Source organism: Theropithecus gelada, chromosome 1 (genome assembly GCF_003255815.1).
Source record: "Theropithecus gelada isolate Dixy chromosome 1, Tgel_1.0, whole genome shotgun sequence".
Lineage (NCBI taxonomy): Eukaryota > Metazoa > Chordata > Mammalia > Primates > Cercopithecidae > Theropithecus > Theropithecus gelada.
Genome location: NC_037668.1, coordinates 15,431,398 through 15,446,799, shown reverse-complemented (window position 1 = coordinate 15,446,799; position 15,402 = coordinate 15,431,398). Strand labels below are relative to the sequence as shown.

The 15,402-nt window shown below is 40.7% G+C and overlaps 1 protein-coding gene across 6 annotated transcripts in view; it reads right to left on the bottom strand.

The window, feature by feature from the left end:
- Nucleotides 1-1,395: 1,395 nt before the first annotated feature.
- The window catches only part of VPS45 (vacuolar protein sorting 45 homolog), an 82,030-nt gene continuing 68,023 nt past the window's right edge, over nt 1,396-15,402 (bottom strand). For 3 of the 6 annotated variants that reach the window (XM_025386108.1, XM_025386089.1, XM_025386080.1), the window contains exon 15: nt 1,396-2,011. In XM_025386108.1, coding sequence (XP_025241893.1) covers nt 1,924-2,011 — 88 coding nt within the window. In that variant the 3' untranslated portion in view covers nt 1,396-1,923. Of the gene's footprint in view, nt 2,012-3,750; nt 3,845-15,402 lie in introns of all 6 variants that reach the window. The other 3 variants (XR_003119496.1, XM_025386099.1, XM_025386072.1) reach the window with 2 other exon arrangements.

Genomic DNA, 15,402 nt, shown 5'->3' with positions numbered 1-15,402 from the left:
GGGAGAGGATTATTAAAAGCATACAAGACCTTAATTAAAGTGATGTTTTTAAAGGGCACAAAAATAAAGGGCCAGTAATAATGGAATCAGCTCTGTAAATCTTACACAAAAATATGAGTCTTTGATTCTTAATAAAGAAATGCCAACTTCTGACATCAAACACCCTGATAGTAGGGCTCATTTCTTAGACTTCTTGATATTGTCAGTTGAGTAGGCACAATGGAAGCAGATGAATAATGAGGAAAATGATATAAGGAAGGTCTCTGTTTTTGCTTTTTTTATTCCACAGCGTTATCTTGGCGATAAGAAGAGAAGCGCAGATATTCCTGCTTGGAGGAGGGAGTTTTTCATATTTTAAAACACTATATAACTTGTAAAATGCTGCATTTAAAATACTCCATCCCCAAGTGCAGGCTGTCTCAAAGACTTATAAAAAATGAAGAAGAAAACATTACCCAAAGGGACCCACAAATCCAAAAACAAAAACAAACACCTTGGATTTTAGCTTGGATTTTACTTCATGAGTGTGTGTAAAGAAACAACAGCTGAGGCCGGGTGTGGTGGCTCACGCCTGTAATCCCAACACTTTGGGAAGCTGAGGTGGGTGGATCACGAGGTCAGGAGTTCAAGACCATCCTGACCAAGATAGTGAAACCCCATCTCTACTAAAAACAAACAAACAAACAAAAAAAAACCAACCAAACAGCTGAGAGCTGGGAGGAGTGGAGAAAAGAGGGACAGAATGACCTTTCAGCTTTTCCCTCTATTTTTTGAACTGTTTATTAGTGCAATGATTAGATGTGCAATGATTAAAATGATTAGTCCAGTCATTTTACATGTGATTCTGTACAGAAATTAATCTTATTTACTATTAGCTACATTTTATTGATTACTGTACATCAGTGTTTTAAGCACTTTTCATGTATCATCTCATCTCATTTAATTCTTATAATCCTATGAGGAAGGTTCTGTTTTATAAATGAGAAAGCTGAGCCACAAAGAGGCTAAATAACATTCCCAAAGCCATATAAATATGACATAGATTTGGCCCTTGCTGTCTGATGCTAGAGAATATTTATCAACATACAAGTTCACACACACACACACACACACACACACACACACACACACACCAGGGAGGGATTGCGCTTTGGTATTTTTGCTATGATGATTTGAGGATACCTTAATTTCCTGGCAATAATGATACTATCGGTTTATCCTGTTTTCAAGAGAGGTGAAATTGACACCAGAATTTATTATTTGCCTTGACATACTTTAAATATCCTTCAGGTAGAGGTAATGCCTTCATTATATTCGGTGTGAAACCAGCTCATGTCCCACCTCATAAATTCTCATAAATTAGCCCCAAAGAAATAAAACTAAATCACTCATATCTTTTCACAAAATGGATTTTTATTGTGGTCATACATGGTTTCTCAGTGCCACAGAAAATTGCTATGTAGGGACAAAAAATTTTGGATGGCTCTATAAAGAAATATGGTAGGTTTTCAGAAATAAGTTGTGCAGGAATGTGGTTAATGAAAAGCAGAAAGGGTCAAGGGAAGAGAAAGGAAGTCAAGGAATGTGGTATGTACATCAAATGATTACTTTTTAAGCCCCTCTAGGCTCTGATAACCCTTTCCCCACGTCAGATCCCAACAAAATTCATCAGTAACTGAAGTGATTGTGCTAACAGATACATAAAGACTACCAGAGAAAAGTGGGTTGAGATGGGCTCAGACTTATTGTTAGGTCAACTCTGGGAGTCGTGTGTCTGTGCCAACCACAAATCTGTGGGCTACCTGGAGATGAGTTCTAACAACCAGCACAGAACCCAAAGCTGCTCTCCAACACCTCTGATTAGTAGGGAAAGCCTGTAGTGGGGGTGAGAGAGGAAGCTGTGCCCTTCCCCCAACCACTGTTTCATCTTCTGCTCGCTGACCTTGATGTGACTTGAGAGCTCTCCTTGCTTCGGCTGTGCAGTCCAGAAGCCAGAACTTCCTCTAGGAAACTGATAAGTAGTTTGAGGTTACTTGAAAGAAAAAACAAAAGCATCTCCAAAAATAGAATGTCTTGCTCTGGACAGCTAACCAGATGAAAATATATCATGAATAGTAGCCAAGAGGTACTGGTCTGATATTTGGGTATAGAATGGAAGCATCAGTTGAGCACTACAACATCCATACTGCAAGGACAGTCCTTCTGTGCTCTTCCCCAGGGTCTTCATTTTGTTTTTTTTTTAGAATTAAATTTGTAAGGTCTATTAAGACTAACATTTCAAGTTTGAAGTTTCTGTTTGGGAACCCAGAATTTTTAAGGGCAAGGCCACTATATTAACTCAATACCATGTTACATCAGCACCTGTTATCTATACTCTTGAAACTGTCTCAGAGCTTGTATGTTGTCTCTAGTTTCTTCCTTATCCAATCTACTCTCCAGAGTAGCACCAGAGTTACTTATCTAAAATACGGATTACAAGCCAGGTGCGGTGGCTCAGGTCTGTAATCCTAGCACTTTAGAAGGCTGAGGCGGGTAGATTGCTCGAGCCCAGAAGTTCGAGACCAGCCTGGGCAACAGAGCGAGACCCTGTCTCTAATTAAAAAAAAAAAAAATTAACAAATAAAACAAAATGCAGATTTTATCCTGTTATATACTCTCCCCTCTTCTGCTTTAAAACCTTTCTTTTACTTATGGAAAATGTACAGTTCAAGGCCTTTCATAATGTGGCCTAATAATGAATACTTATATTCATTTTGTTCTGAGCACTTTTTAAAGCCGTATGTGTATATATATGCATATATGCCTGCAGCCCTGTCAAACAGATGCTACTATTATCCTCATTTTAAGAAAACGAAGAAGCAAACCTATAGAGGGGAGGTTAAGTGACTTGCCAAGGTCACAACAGACAGTAAGTGGCTCAGCTGGGACTCAAACCCAGGCTCTAGATTCTGTGCCTTTCAGCATCATACAATATTGCTTCCCACTGGTCTATTCCATCTCTCAGAGTGCAGCCTCTATGCCATCCATGCCCAACAACTCACTGTTCCTAAACATGTCATGAGCTTTCATACTTCAAGTAGTTATTCTTACTATGTCCTATGTTTGAAATGTAGGGCTATTCTTTCTCTGCTGAAATGGCGTGATCTCGACTCACTGCAACTTCTGCCTCCCAGGTTCAAACGATTCTCTTGCCTCAGCCTCCTGAGTAGGTGGGATTACAGGCATGCGCTACCATGCTGGCTAATTTTTGTAGTTTTAGTAGACACAGGGGTTTCACCATGTTGGCCAGGCTGGTCTCAAACTCCTGGCCTCAAGTGATGATCTACCTGCTTCAGCCTCCCAAAGTGCTGGGATTACAAGTGTAAGCCACTGCGCCTGGCAGGAACCTTTTTCTTTAAGACTAAGGATTAAAAGTCACTTTTCTGGCCAGGCATGGTCTCATTCATACATACATATATAAATACATAAATGTCACTTTTTTGTAAAGCACTTCCAGACCCCTCCATGCTGAACTAATTACTATTATTACTTTATCCCACTCCTATCTCAGCACTGTATAATTGTTGCCAAGATAGACTGTGAGCTTCTTGGGAGGTAGGGGGAAGTCTTACTCACCTTAGATCTCCAGGGCTTAACACAGAGGTATCCAATAAAGTTATGCTGAGTAAATGAATAAAATAGCTACCCATTGGCAAGAGAGCCCTCTTTATAATATAAAAGTTATTTGGATGGATGGGTGCGATGGCTTACGCTGTAATCCCAGCACTTTGGGAGGCTAAGGCGGGTGGATCGCTTGAGCCCAGGGATTCGAGACCAGGCTGGGCAACATAGTGAAACCCCATCTCTATAAAAAATACAAAAATTAGACAGGCGCCTGTAGTCCCAGCTACTTGGGAGGCTAAGGCAGGAGAATCGCCTGAGCCCAGGAGGCAGAGGTTGCAGTGAGCCAAGATCGTGCCATTGCACTCCAGCCTGGGCGACAGGGGTGAAACCCTGTCACAACAACAACAATAACAACAACAACAACAACGACAACAAAAGTTATTTGGATGCTCAGGACTCTCTCTCAGAGCAGATATTTAAAAGACAGAGGACTGGAGGAATGACCAGGTATCTTATTACCATTGTTTTGCAGTTTTAGACTGAAAGATTCTGGGCTTGGAGAATTTAAATTCCAAACTCCTTTGCAAAAGAAAACATTGCAAAGTAGAGGGAAAGGAGTAGAAGCTAAGTCCATTTGTTTCTCTGTGGAAATACAGATATCTTTGGCCTGGCTTTTTGGCCAGTTGGACTGGAGACAATGGGAGGTCAGAAAACAAGTGTTAGGAAATGAAGTAGCACTGATTTTTTTTTTTTTTTTAACAATAACACAACAAGTCTTGGTGACTTCTGGAAAGAATGAAATAAATGTGCTGGGAAACCCTACAGGAATTTATCAGGGGATATTTGGTTCATTTCCAACTCTGCTACAAAGGGAAGAAATAAAGATCCTCCTCTGTATATCAACAAGACCCCACATTCCTGACTATAATGAGAACACACTTACTATTTATATTTACCAAGCCTAATTTTGTTTCCTAGGGCCACTGTGACTTAAAAAAAATATATCTATTTGGGGACTCTGATGAGTCATTGCTCAGAATGCTTAAAAAATTATGGGGAATGAACATATTGGTAGCTGTACCCCAAATTTAGATGTTTAAAAACAAAACAAAAGAATAATTTTTCTTTCTAAATTCGTTTTAAATCAATCTCATTAAAAGTGAACTCAAAAATCCCCGTCTCCTGTGGTGCCATAGTCCAGTTCAATTCAGTTCAATTCAATCCAATTCAACAAATGTTTAATGAGCATCCATTATGAATGAGGCATTGAACTAGGTGTACAAATGAACACCTTAGTTATGATTCCTACATTAAGGGACTCTCAGAGACAGATACACAATCACAATCCAATATGAGTATAAACAGAGGCAGTGCCAGAAACTAACAGAGTGGATTAATGCTACTGCTTTTTTGGTTTGTGCTGTCATCAAGGGTGTTTTCCTGACTCCATGTATAGAAGGAAGGTGGGTGGAAAAAAGCAGAACCCCAACCCTGATTTTATTTTATTTTATTTTATTTTTTATTTGAGACGGAGTCTCGCTTTGTCACCCAGGCTGGAGTGCAGTGGCCTGATCTCAGCTCACTGCAAGCTCCGCCTCTGGGGTTTACGCCATTCTCCTGCCTCAGCCTCCCGAGTAGCTGGGACTACAGGCGCCGCCACCTCGCCCGGCTAGTTTTTTCTATTTTTTAGTAGAGATGGGGTTTCACCATGTTAGCCGGGATGGTCTCGATCTCCTGACCTTGTGATCCCCCCGTCTCGGCCTCCCAAAGTGCTGGGATTACAGGCTTGAGCCACCGCGCCCGGCCCAACCCTGATTTTAAAGAGTCAACCTTGAGAAGTCTTAAGTCACACACTGAAAAGCAAGCTTCTTCACTTAGATCGTTGGTAAGGGACTAGAGACCAACGTTTATAGGATTAAAAATATTAATTACTAAAATAATTCAGCTGAACAACTGTGTTTCTATTCCTAAACAAAGCTACCACACTGTAACAAAACTATGTGTGTGTATGTGTATATAATTTAAGGATATGTCTTCCTCCTTTTTCACTATACTCCACAGGTAAAAATTACATGTGAATTTCTTATACCAAAGACACCAAGGGGAATCTAGAACCTGAACAGTGGTATAATAATATATTTAAAAAATGGAACTTGTGGGGAGCAGAAAAATAGGAGAAGACTTTCAGGAAAATAATGAGAAAAACCCCAAGATATTTGCCGTAATGGAGTAATAAGCTCCTAATTACAGCCAAACACTTACTTGGAGATGTTAGGAGTATGGGAGTGGGTAAGGGAGAAGGATAAAAGTTTTAATAGCTCAAAACACTGAAAACGCTCCTCACCTCTCCTTTCAACTTCCACTGCTTGCAGTTTTGAGAGCCACTGCTGTGTTTCATACTTCTTTGCTTTTGCACCTACTATTCGAAGGCTGTCACATCTGTCTCATACTTTGTTTGGTGGAACTACGCACCTTTAAAAACCCAACTCTCACGTTATTACTCCTCTAGGAAGCTTTCCTCAACTGCATTGCCCTCCCCTTAGAGTTATTACTCGTTCTTCCATATCTTGTAAATATACTATGTTGTAATTTATTTGTCTATATGTCTATTTTCCATGCAAGCCTATGAAGCTTTTTGGGGCACAAGGATACATGAGTACATTCTCTTTGTAAAAGTTTTAAACAGTACACATATACCTCATCTTCCTTGACCCTTCTTATCCTCATCACTCCAGAAATAACATAATTTGATCAACAAATATTTACTGTCTACTATGTGCTAGGCACCGTTCTAGAAGCTGTGAATACAGCAATGAAGAAAGTAAAAAAAAACAAAAAACAAATAAACGAACAAAAAAACCCCTTTGCTCTCATGGAATTTATACTCCAATGGGAGATAAGGAGAATAAAATTAATTAGTCACTACTAATGATACAACAATGGTGTACACATATTACTATGTGCAAAGTACTGTTCTAATGGACAGAAACCATTCCACTTTAAATACACATGCACACACACACACAAAACACAGAGAAGTCAAGATCTTACAGCTTAGAAGTGGAATTGGGATATAATCCCAGGCAATTTGGCTTCAGTTTGTTTTTTTAACTATAATGCTATACTGCCTCTTTGTAATATGTTAGATGAAGAACTACTATGGGAAAAGATAAAGCAGGCTTAAAAAAGGAGTATTGGAGATGATAGTGGTGTGAGATTTTAAAACTAGTGACTGGGCTGGGTGTGGTGGCTCACACCTGTAATCCCAGCACTGTGGGAGGCCAAGGTGGGAGGATCACTTGAGGTCACGAGTTTGAGACCAGCTTGACCAACATGGTGAAACCTGTCTCTACTAAAAATACGAAAATTAGCCAGGTGTAGTGGTGCATGCCTATAATCTCAGATACTTGGGAGGCTGAGGCACGAGAATCGCTTGAACCTGGGAGGCGGAGGTTGCAGTGAGCTGAGATTGTGCCACGGCACTCCAGCCTGGGTGCCAAAGCAAGACTCCATCTCAAAACAACAATAACAACAACAAAATAAAATAAAACTAGTGACTGGCTGCCCATGGTGGCTCATGCCTATAATCCCAGAACTTTGGTAGGCTGAAGCAGGAGGATATTTTTAATCCTATTGCTTGAGTCCAGGAGTTCAACATCAGCCTGGGCAACATGGCAAGATCCTCTACAAAAAATTTAAAAAATTAGCTGAGCATGGTGGTGCACACCTGTAGTCCTAGCTCTTCAGGAAGCTGAGGTGGAAGGTTCACCTGAGCTTGAGCCCAGGATTTAGAGATTGCAGTGAGCTATGATCATGCCATTGCACCCCAGCCTGGGTGACAGAGTGAGACTCTGTCTCAAAAAAAGAGAGTTCATCAATGTTAGGTAATAGCTTTTCTTGAAGAGGAATAAAATACTACCATAAAAAAATCCCCCCAAAACAAAAACAAAAACTGGTACTTAAGGAAGACCTCCCTGAGAAACTGACATTTAAACCAAGACCTGAATGAGGCAACGGAGCATGTATCTGGGAAAGAGCAAGTGCAAAAGGATCAAGGCTCTGTATGTTTAGGGAAAAGAAAGAAGGTTAGTGTGGCTAGAGTGAAGTGAATAAGGTGTTGGATGGTAAGAGGTGAGATTGGAGAGGTAAGGAATAGGTAGAGTGGGCTATAAGGAGAGATCATGTAAGGCCTGGCATGTCATTGTAAGAATTGTGGTTTTTACTTTGGGTAAGATGAGAGACATCTGGAAGGTTCTGCAAAAAAAATGTGACATACCCTGAATGACACATTTTCACAAGATCACCCTACTACTATATTGAGAAGGGGGTGCTGGGGGACAAGTGTAAAGCAGCTGCAGTAATCCCAGTAGGAAGTGATGGTGGCATGGACCAGAGCAGTAGTGGCGAAAGGGCATTAGATTCTGGGTGTATTTTGAAGGTAAAGCTCTCAGGACTTACTGATAAGTCAGGATGTAGATGTGAGAGAAAGAGGAGATTCAAGAAAATGCCAAGTTTTTTTCTGCCTAAGCAACTAAAGGAATGGATGTGTCACTGAGGGGGGAAGTTGGAGCGAGGATTATGTGAGGAAGAAATATCAGAAGTTTGGTTTTGATCACGCTAAGTATGAATATTTATTAGACGTTCAAGTAGAGATGTCAAAAAGACAGTGGATATACAAGTCCAGAGTTTGGGGGAGAAGTTTGGTCAAGAAACACTGGTTCTCAATGGGGTGAGGAGGAGTGTGATTTTACTCTCAGGGACATTTGGCAGAGTCTGGAGATGTTTTTCTCCTTGTCATAACTGGTGGAGTGCTGCTGGTTTCTCACGGGTATAGGCCAGGAATGTTGCTGAACATCTATAATGCAAAGGACAGTCCTCCACAACGACAGATTATCTGCCTCCAAATAGCAATAGTGAAACTCAGGACTAGAAATATAAATCTGGGAGTTAGTAGTGGAGACAGAATTTAAAGCCATGAGACTGAATGAGATGGCCAAGGGAGTTGGTGGCCAAGTCCCAGGGATTCCAAAAACAGGAGAAACAGCAAACGAGACAGAGAAGGAATGGCCAGTGAGGTAGGAGGACCAAGACAGTATAGCTCCTGGAAGCTAAGTGATAACAATGACCAGTCTGCGCAACATAGTGATACTGCATCTCTATTTTTTTTAAAAACAGAAGTGAAAGAACTGTGTCAGATGCTGCTGATAGGTCAAGCAAAATGAGGACTGAAAGTTGACTCTATGTTTAGCTATCTGGAGGTCCCTAGGGACCCTGACAAGATTTTGGAGTGATGGAAGTGAAGGCCTGAATGCAGTAGTTGAGGAGAATATGTGGGCTTAAGAGAATATGTGAGGGAAGGAATTAGAGACAGTGAGTATAAACAACTCTTGGAGAATTTTCCTATGAAAGAGAACAGAGAAATGAGATGGAGCCTAGAAAGAGTAAGGGGATTAAGAGAGGGCTTTTAAAGATGCAGAACATAGCAGGGTATTTCAAACTGATTTTTTTTTTTTTTTTGGGAGACGGAGTCTCACTCTGTCGCCTAGGCTGGAGTGCAGTGGCACGATCTCGGCTCACTGCAACCTCCACCTTCCGGGTTCAAGCAATTCTCCTGCCTCAGCCTCCTGAGTAGCTGGGACTACAGGGATACGCTGCCACACCCGGCTAATTTGTTGTATTTTAGTAGAGACAGGGTTTCACTGTGTTGCCCAGGCTGGTCTCGAACTCCTGAGCTCGGGCAATCTGCCCACCTTGGCCTCCCAAAGTGCTAGGATTACAGGCGTGAGACACCGTGCCTGGCAAAACAGGATATTTCTATGCTTCTATGAATAATCCAATAGATAGGAAAAAAACGATTTGGGAAAGAAAGGGGAGCGAGTTTGGAGTGATATTCCAGTATAGGTGAGGTGGATGGGCTCTGGTGCCCAAGTGGAAGAGCTAGCCCCAGCTAGGAGCATTCATCCCCTATGATAGGACAGAAGGCAGTGGGTTTTCTCCCTTCTAATTATCTTCTAATGGTTTGTCTTACTAGTCAGTGCACATCTTGAGTATTACCTTCTTCATTCTTAGTATAAAGTGGATGAATTGTTTGCCAAATGAACACGATTCAGATACAGATTTTTAACAGAAGACCCCAGCTTAAATATCACCTAGTATACTAAACTTTTTCTAAATATCCAACAGCAGTTTTATCAGGAGCAAGGGAATAGGTTGGCATTCAACATCTACGACTGAGGCTGGGCTCACACCTGTAATCCCAGCACTTTGGGAGGCCAAGGCAGGTGCATCACTTTGAGCTCAGGAGCTCGAGACCAGCCTGGGAAACATGGTGAATTCCTGTCTCTACAAAAAAAATACAAAAATTAGCTGGGTGTGGTGGTGTGCACCTGTGGTCCCAGTTATTCGGGAGGCTCAGGCTGGAGAATCAGTTAAACCTGGGAGGTGGAGGCTGCAGTGAGCCGAGATGGCACCACTGCACTCCAGCCTGGGTCATAGGCTGTCTCAAAACAAACAAATCTACATCTGGAAATACCAGGAATCTCACACAAAGAGATCATCCTGCCCCTCACGTTTAATGAATAATGAAGAACTTCTCATTATTTCTCAAATGTGGTATCCCTTTTTTTTTTTTTTTTTTTAAATCTTGCTCCTGTCCTTAATCATGCTTTTCCTCAGCCTTGACTGCTTTTTCTTCCTATGGAAATCCTACTTATCCTTTATGGTCTAGTTCAAAAACCACCTCCTCTGTGAGGCATTTCCTAGTTACTCTGTCAGAATTATTTATTTATATTTAGGATACATTTTATTTAACTTCCGTACATGAACACTTTTCATTTTTTTTTTTTTTTTTTTTTGAGGTGAAGTTTTGCTCTCATTGTTCAGGCTGGAGTGCAGTGGTGCGATCTTGGCTTGTTGCAACCTCCACCTCCTGAGTTCAAGCAATTCTCCTGCCTCAGCCTCCTGAATAGCTGGGATTACAGGAGTCCACCACCATGCCCACCACCATCACGCCTGTAATACCAGTACATTGGGAAACCGAGGTAGGCAGATCACCAGAGGTCAGGAGTTCAAAACCAGCCTGGTCACCATGGTGAAACTCCGTTTCTACTAAAAATACAACAATTAGCCGGATGGGATTTCACGTGCCTGTAGTCCCACCTACCCAGGGGGGTGAGGCAGAATTGCTTGAACCTAGGAGACGGAGGTTGCAGTGAGCTGAGATCATACCACTGCACTCTAGCCTGGGCGACAGAGTGAGATTCAGTCTCAGACAAAAAAAACAAAAAGAAGCAAATGAATTTGTGAGTCCTAAGGGTGTAGTCCAGATTGGTATACCAGCTTACATCTTTGAGTTCCAGGATTTAGTTTTAAAAATGCATAATTAGACAGGCACAGTGGCTCATGCCTGTAATCCCAGCACTTTGGGAGGCCGAGGAGGGTGGATCACCTGAGGTCAGGAGTTTGAGACCAGCCTGGCCAACATGGTGAAACCCCGTCTCTACTAAAAAAAATACAAAAATTAGCCAGGTATGGTGGTGGGCACCTGTAATCCCAGCTATTGGGGAGGCTAAGGCTGGACAATCACTTGAACCTGGGAGGCGGAGGTTGCAGTGAGCCAAGATTGCACCATTGCACTCCAGCCTGGGTGACAGGAGCAAGACTCTGTCATTAAAAAAAAAAAAAAAAATGCATAATTTGATATTATTTTTCATAAAAGGACCTTTAAAATTTTGACATAAACATACTTTAAGGTACTTATCAGTTAAATTTTTAAATTCTATCCCTGAACATCCCCCCAGTTATAAGAAACTGGGCACTTCAAAAGATGTGTCATGTTTATTTTGTGCCATTAGTCTTTGAGACTAATCATATCCTAATATGAATAATACAGAATTTGTTTGACTCCTTCAATGAACCATAAGATTATTGAAAACAGGGACATTTTATTTATGTTTGCATTTAAGTTCCTGCCTTGAATAGTAAAGGCAGCCACTCAATAAATATACTCCTTAATGCTCCCAAACAATATAATCAAAATATTCTGTCAATATTCTTAGCTCACATTTTCTTGTTTCTCCTTGAGAGGAGCAATAGTAATAATAAAAAATGTAACAAAAAACCTCATGTCTATGGACAGGTGAATGGAAAAGTAAACTGTGGTATATTCACATAATGGAATGTTACACAGCACTGAAAAATGATTGAGGTTACATGCAACAATATAGATGAATCTTAGAAGCAACGTTTAATGAAAAAAGTATGATACCATCTTTATAAAGCTCAAAAACAAGCAAAACTAAACAATGTGTTATTTAGAAATACATAGATAAGTGCTAAAAACACTATCTTCTTCCACCAAAGCAAGGGAATTAAATACAAAATGTAGGATAGCACTTACCTGTTGTAGGGAGATAAGGGATGTAATTGGAGAGGAACACATGGATACATCTATGTTACTGGCAATTTTCTAGTCCTTGGGTTAGGTGAAAGGCTCAAGCGTATTTATTATATTATGCTTTCTAACTTACATGCGACATATATTTTATCAAATATTATATTAAAATACAATTTAAAAACACAAAAGTGGAGTGGGTTTCTTTACCCTAGATTTTCTCAGAATCTTTAATATGCAAATGTGAGTTTTGACTTTTCAAGAGAAGGACAGAGTGTTTTCCAAACTTAGTTGGCTATAGAACCCTTTTTAAAATGGAATACCTATCAATATCTCCTCAAATAAATTTTCTGTATAACAAGCCTTGGAATACACTGAATTAAAGTATAAGATATTTCCTTGATTCTAACTAATTCCACTGGAGTTACTTTACCCTATGACACTTTCTTACAAATGATGTAATTGCCTATTAAAAAATGTAGCTATTCCTTCCCAGTTCCCTCCTTAGTACTGGCCACCTGATTTATGAAACAAAACAAAACAAAACAAAACAAAACAAAGAAGCAAACAGGAGCTCTTGGCACTATTTCCTCTCTCATTGAGAAGAAACAGCAAAAAAGCAAACAATGAGATTCTGCATGGATCTAGCATTGTTTGTGTCATTCATTGGAATATCATGCGAAGAGAAAGAAAAAAATTACCCTCATCATCCACAGGGTAAAAAATGGACTCCTCAAGGACAGAACTCAAGAGGTCTGAAAGGTTGTTATCATCTGAGAACACAGAGGTCTGAAAGGTAGTTATTGTCTGAGAATAAAAAGAGGTGTAGATGTGTGGCAACATTCAAGCCCACATCAATTTGTCAGAACAACCACAACTACAGGGGCAGCATGGTGAACGCTATTAAAAAATGCAAGAAACGAAGCCCCAAATAACCCAGCTGTAGCAATCATGAATGCTGAAGACTCTTCGCATGTCTTATTTTTTTGAGATGGAGTCTCGCTCTGTTGCCCAGGCTGGAGTGCAGCCCCAGTTCAAAAGATTCTCCTGCCTCACCCTCCCGAACAGCTGGGATTACAGGTGCCCACCACCATGCCCAGCTAATTTTTGTATTTTTTTTTTAGTAGAGACGGGGTTTCACCATGTTGGCCAGGCTGGTCTTGAACTCCTGGAACTCCTGACCTCAGGTGATCCACACACCTTAGCCTCCAAAAGTGCTGGGATTACAGGCATGAGACATCATGCCTGGCCTGCGTCTTTTAATTTTAGAGGTACTGACTCTGGGGGGCCCCAAAGGAGAAATTTTAAGTGAACACAAATGGAAATGGAACTACTAAAAATTCTTCTTCTCATACACTGCAAAGTCATCTGACATTGGACTATCTTCATAGCACATTTTATCACTGCCTCAGTATATTCCCACTTGGAATAACAGTATAATTCTACCCTTGAATTATATGGTAAAGTAAAGGAGATAACTTACTTGGAAGTAAGGGTGATGACAGAGATGGTGATGATGAATATCCTAAGTCTGTTTTACTTTATCTCCCCAAAACGTAGCAGTAATAACAGCAACAGCAGGTAACATCCATTGAGTGCTTACCCTCTGCCAGATCACCTCTAAGCATTTTACAAATATTAATCATCTAATCATCACAACAATGGTATGAAGGGGCTATTAATACCTCCATTTTACAGCTGAAAAAGCTGAGGCAGAAAGAGGCTAAATGATTTGTCTCAGATCATACAAGTGAATATGTGCCAAAACCAGAATTTAAACAAGGTAGTCTGGCACTAAAGCCCATACTCTTGTTATGTTACACTGCTTCTTACAAGACCAAAGGGTACCAAAAGGTGATTTATATGTAACAGGTTCCACTTAGGCTTAGAAGCTCTAATGATAATCCTAGTGAAATAACATATGTCCTGAAGGATGCATCATTCATTTGGGGAAAGTAATACTGTACAGTTTTGTCAGAGGAATGCAACTCAGGGTTGTGTTGAATATAATCAACTGGATACTTTATTATTTAAATAATTCCAGTGGCATCAAATTGATGACTCTTTAAAATCGGTAGAACATTTTAATATTTTTTGATCATGGCCGGGCGCGGTGGCTCAAGCCTGTAATCCTTGCACTTTGGGAGGCCGAGACGGGCGGATCACGAGGTCAGGAGATCGAGACCATCCTGGCTAACCCGGTGAAACCCCGTCTCTACTAAAAAATACAAAAAACTAGCCGGGCGAGGTGGCGGGCGCCTGTAGTCCCAGCTACTAGGGAGGCTGAGGCAGGAGAATGGCGTAAACCCGGGAGGCGGAGCTTGCAGTGAGCTGAGATCCGGCCACTGCACTCCAGCCTGGGCGACAGAGCGAGACTCCGTCTCAAAAAAAAAAAAAAAAAAAAAAAAAAAATTTTTGATCATAAAAACAGAAATATAGATAATACTGGAAATAATGAAGTAAATGGGTCACTTCTGTCTCACTATACAGAGTCAGGCATGTTTGAGCTTTCCCTTACATTTTTAACTTTTTAGTTTTACACAAGTCCTGAAACAAATATGCAAATCTGTATTGGATCTTCCGCATGACACAAAAAGGCATATCTTACAAACTTGTAAGAGAGAAGAACTTTCTCCTATAACTCAACATTCTGGCTGCAGGAAACAGACCCATTCAAAGTAGCTTATGCAAAAAAAAAAAAAAAAAGATTATTGTATGGCATTGACAGGGCAGAGGTGTCTGCCACTGACTCAATGCAAGATCATTGCTTCATAAAACCCTGGAATCTGGAACTGGAAGGCTGCTTTGAAACTAGATAACATGTACCTTGCTGACTCTTGCTTCCATTTCTCTCTCATTTATTTATTGGTCTCTTCTTTAAGCTTCACACTGTTAATCTGTTTCTTCCTTCTTTCTCTGCATCTGGGTTGAAGTACATCGCTTTTTAACCAACCTTCTCCATACACATCGATAATTTTTATTTATTTACTTATACTTATTGAGACATAGTCTTGCTCTGTCACACAGGCTGGAGTACAGTGGCATGATCATAGCTCACTGTAACCTTTAACTCCTGGGCTCAAGTGATCTTCCTGCCTCAGTCTCCCAAGCAGCTGGGACTGCAGGTGCATGCCACCATGCGTGGCTAAAAAAACAATTTTTTTTTTTTTGTAGAGACAAAAAAAGGGTCTGGGCTTTGTTGCCCAGATTGGTCTCGAATTCCTGGCCTCAAGCGATTCTCCTGTCTCGACCTCTGAAAGCGTCAGGATTATAGGCATGTGCCACTGTGCCTAGCTGATAATTTTTAAATTTTATTTTTTTAAATTTTTTTGAGATGGAGTTTTGCTCTTGTTGCCCAGGCTGGAGTGCAATGGCGCTGTCTTGGCTCACTGCAACCTCTGCCTCCC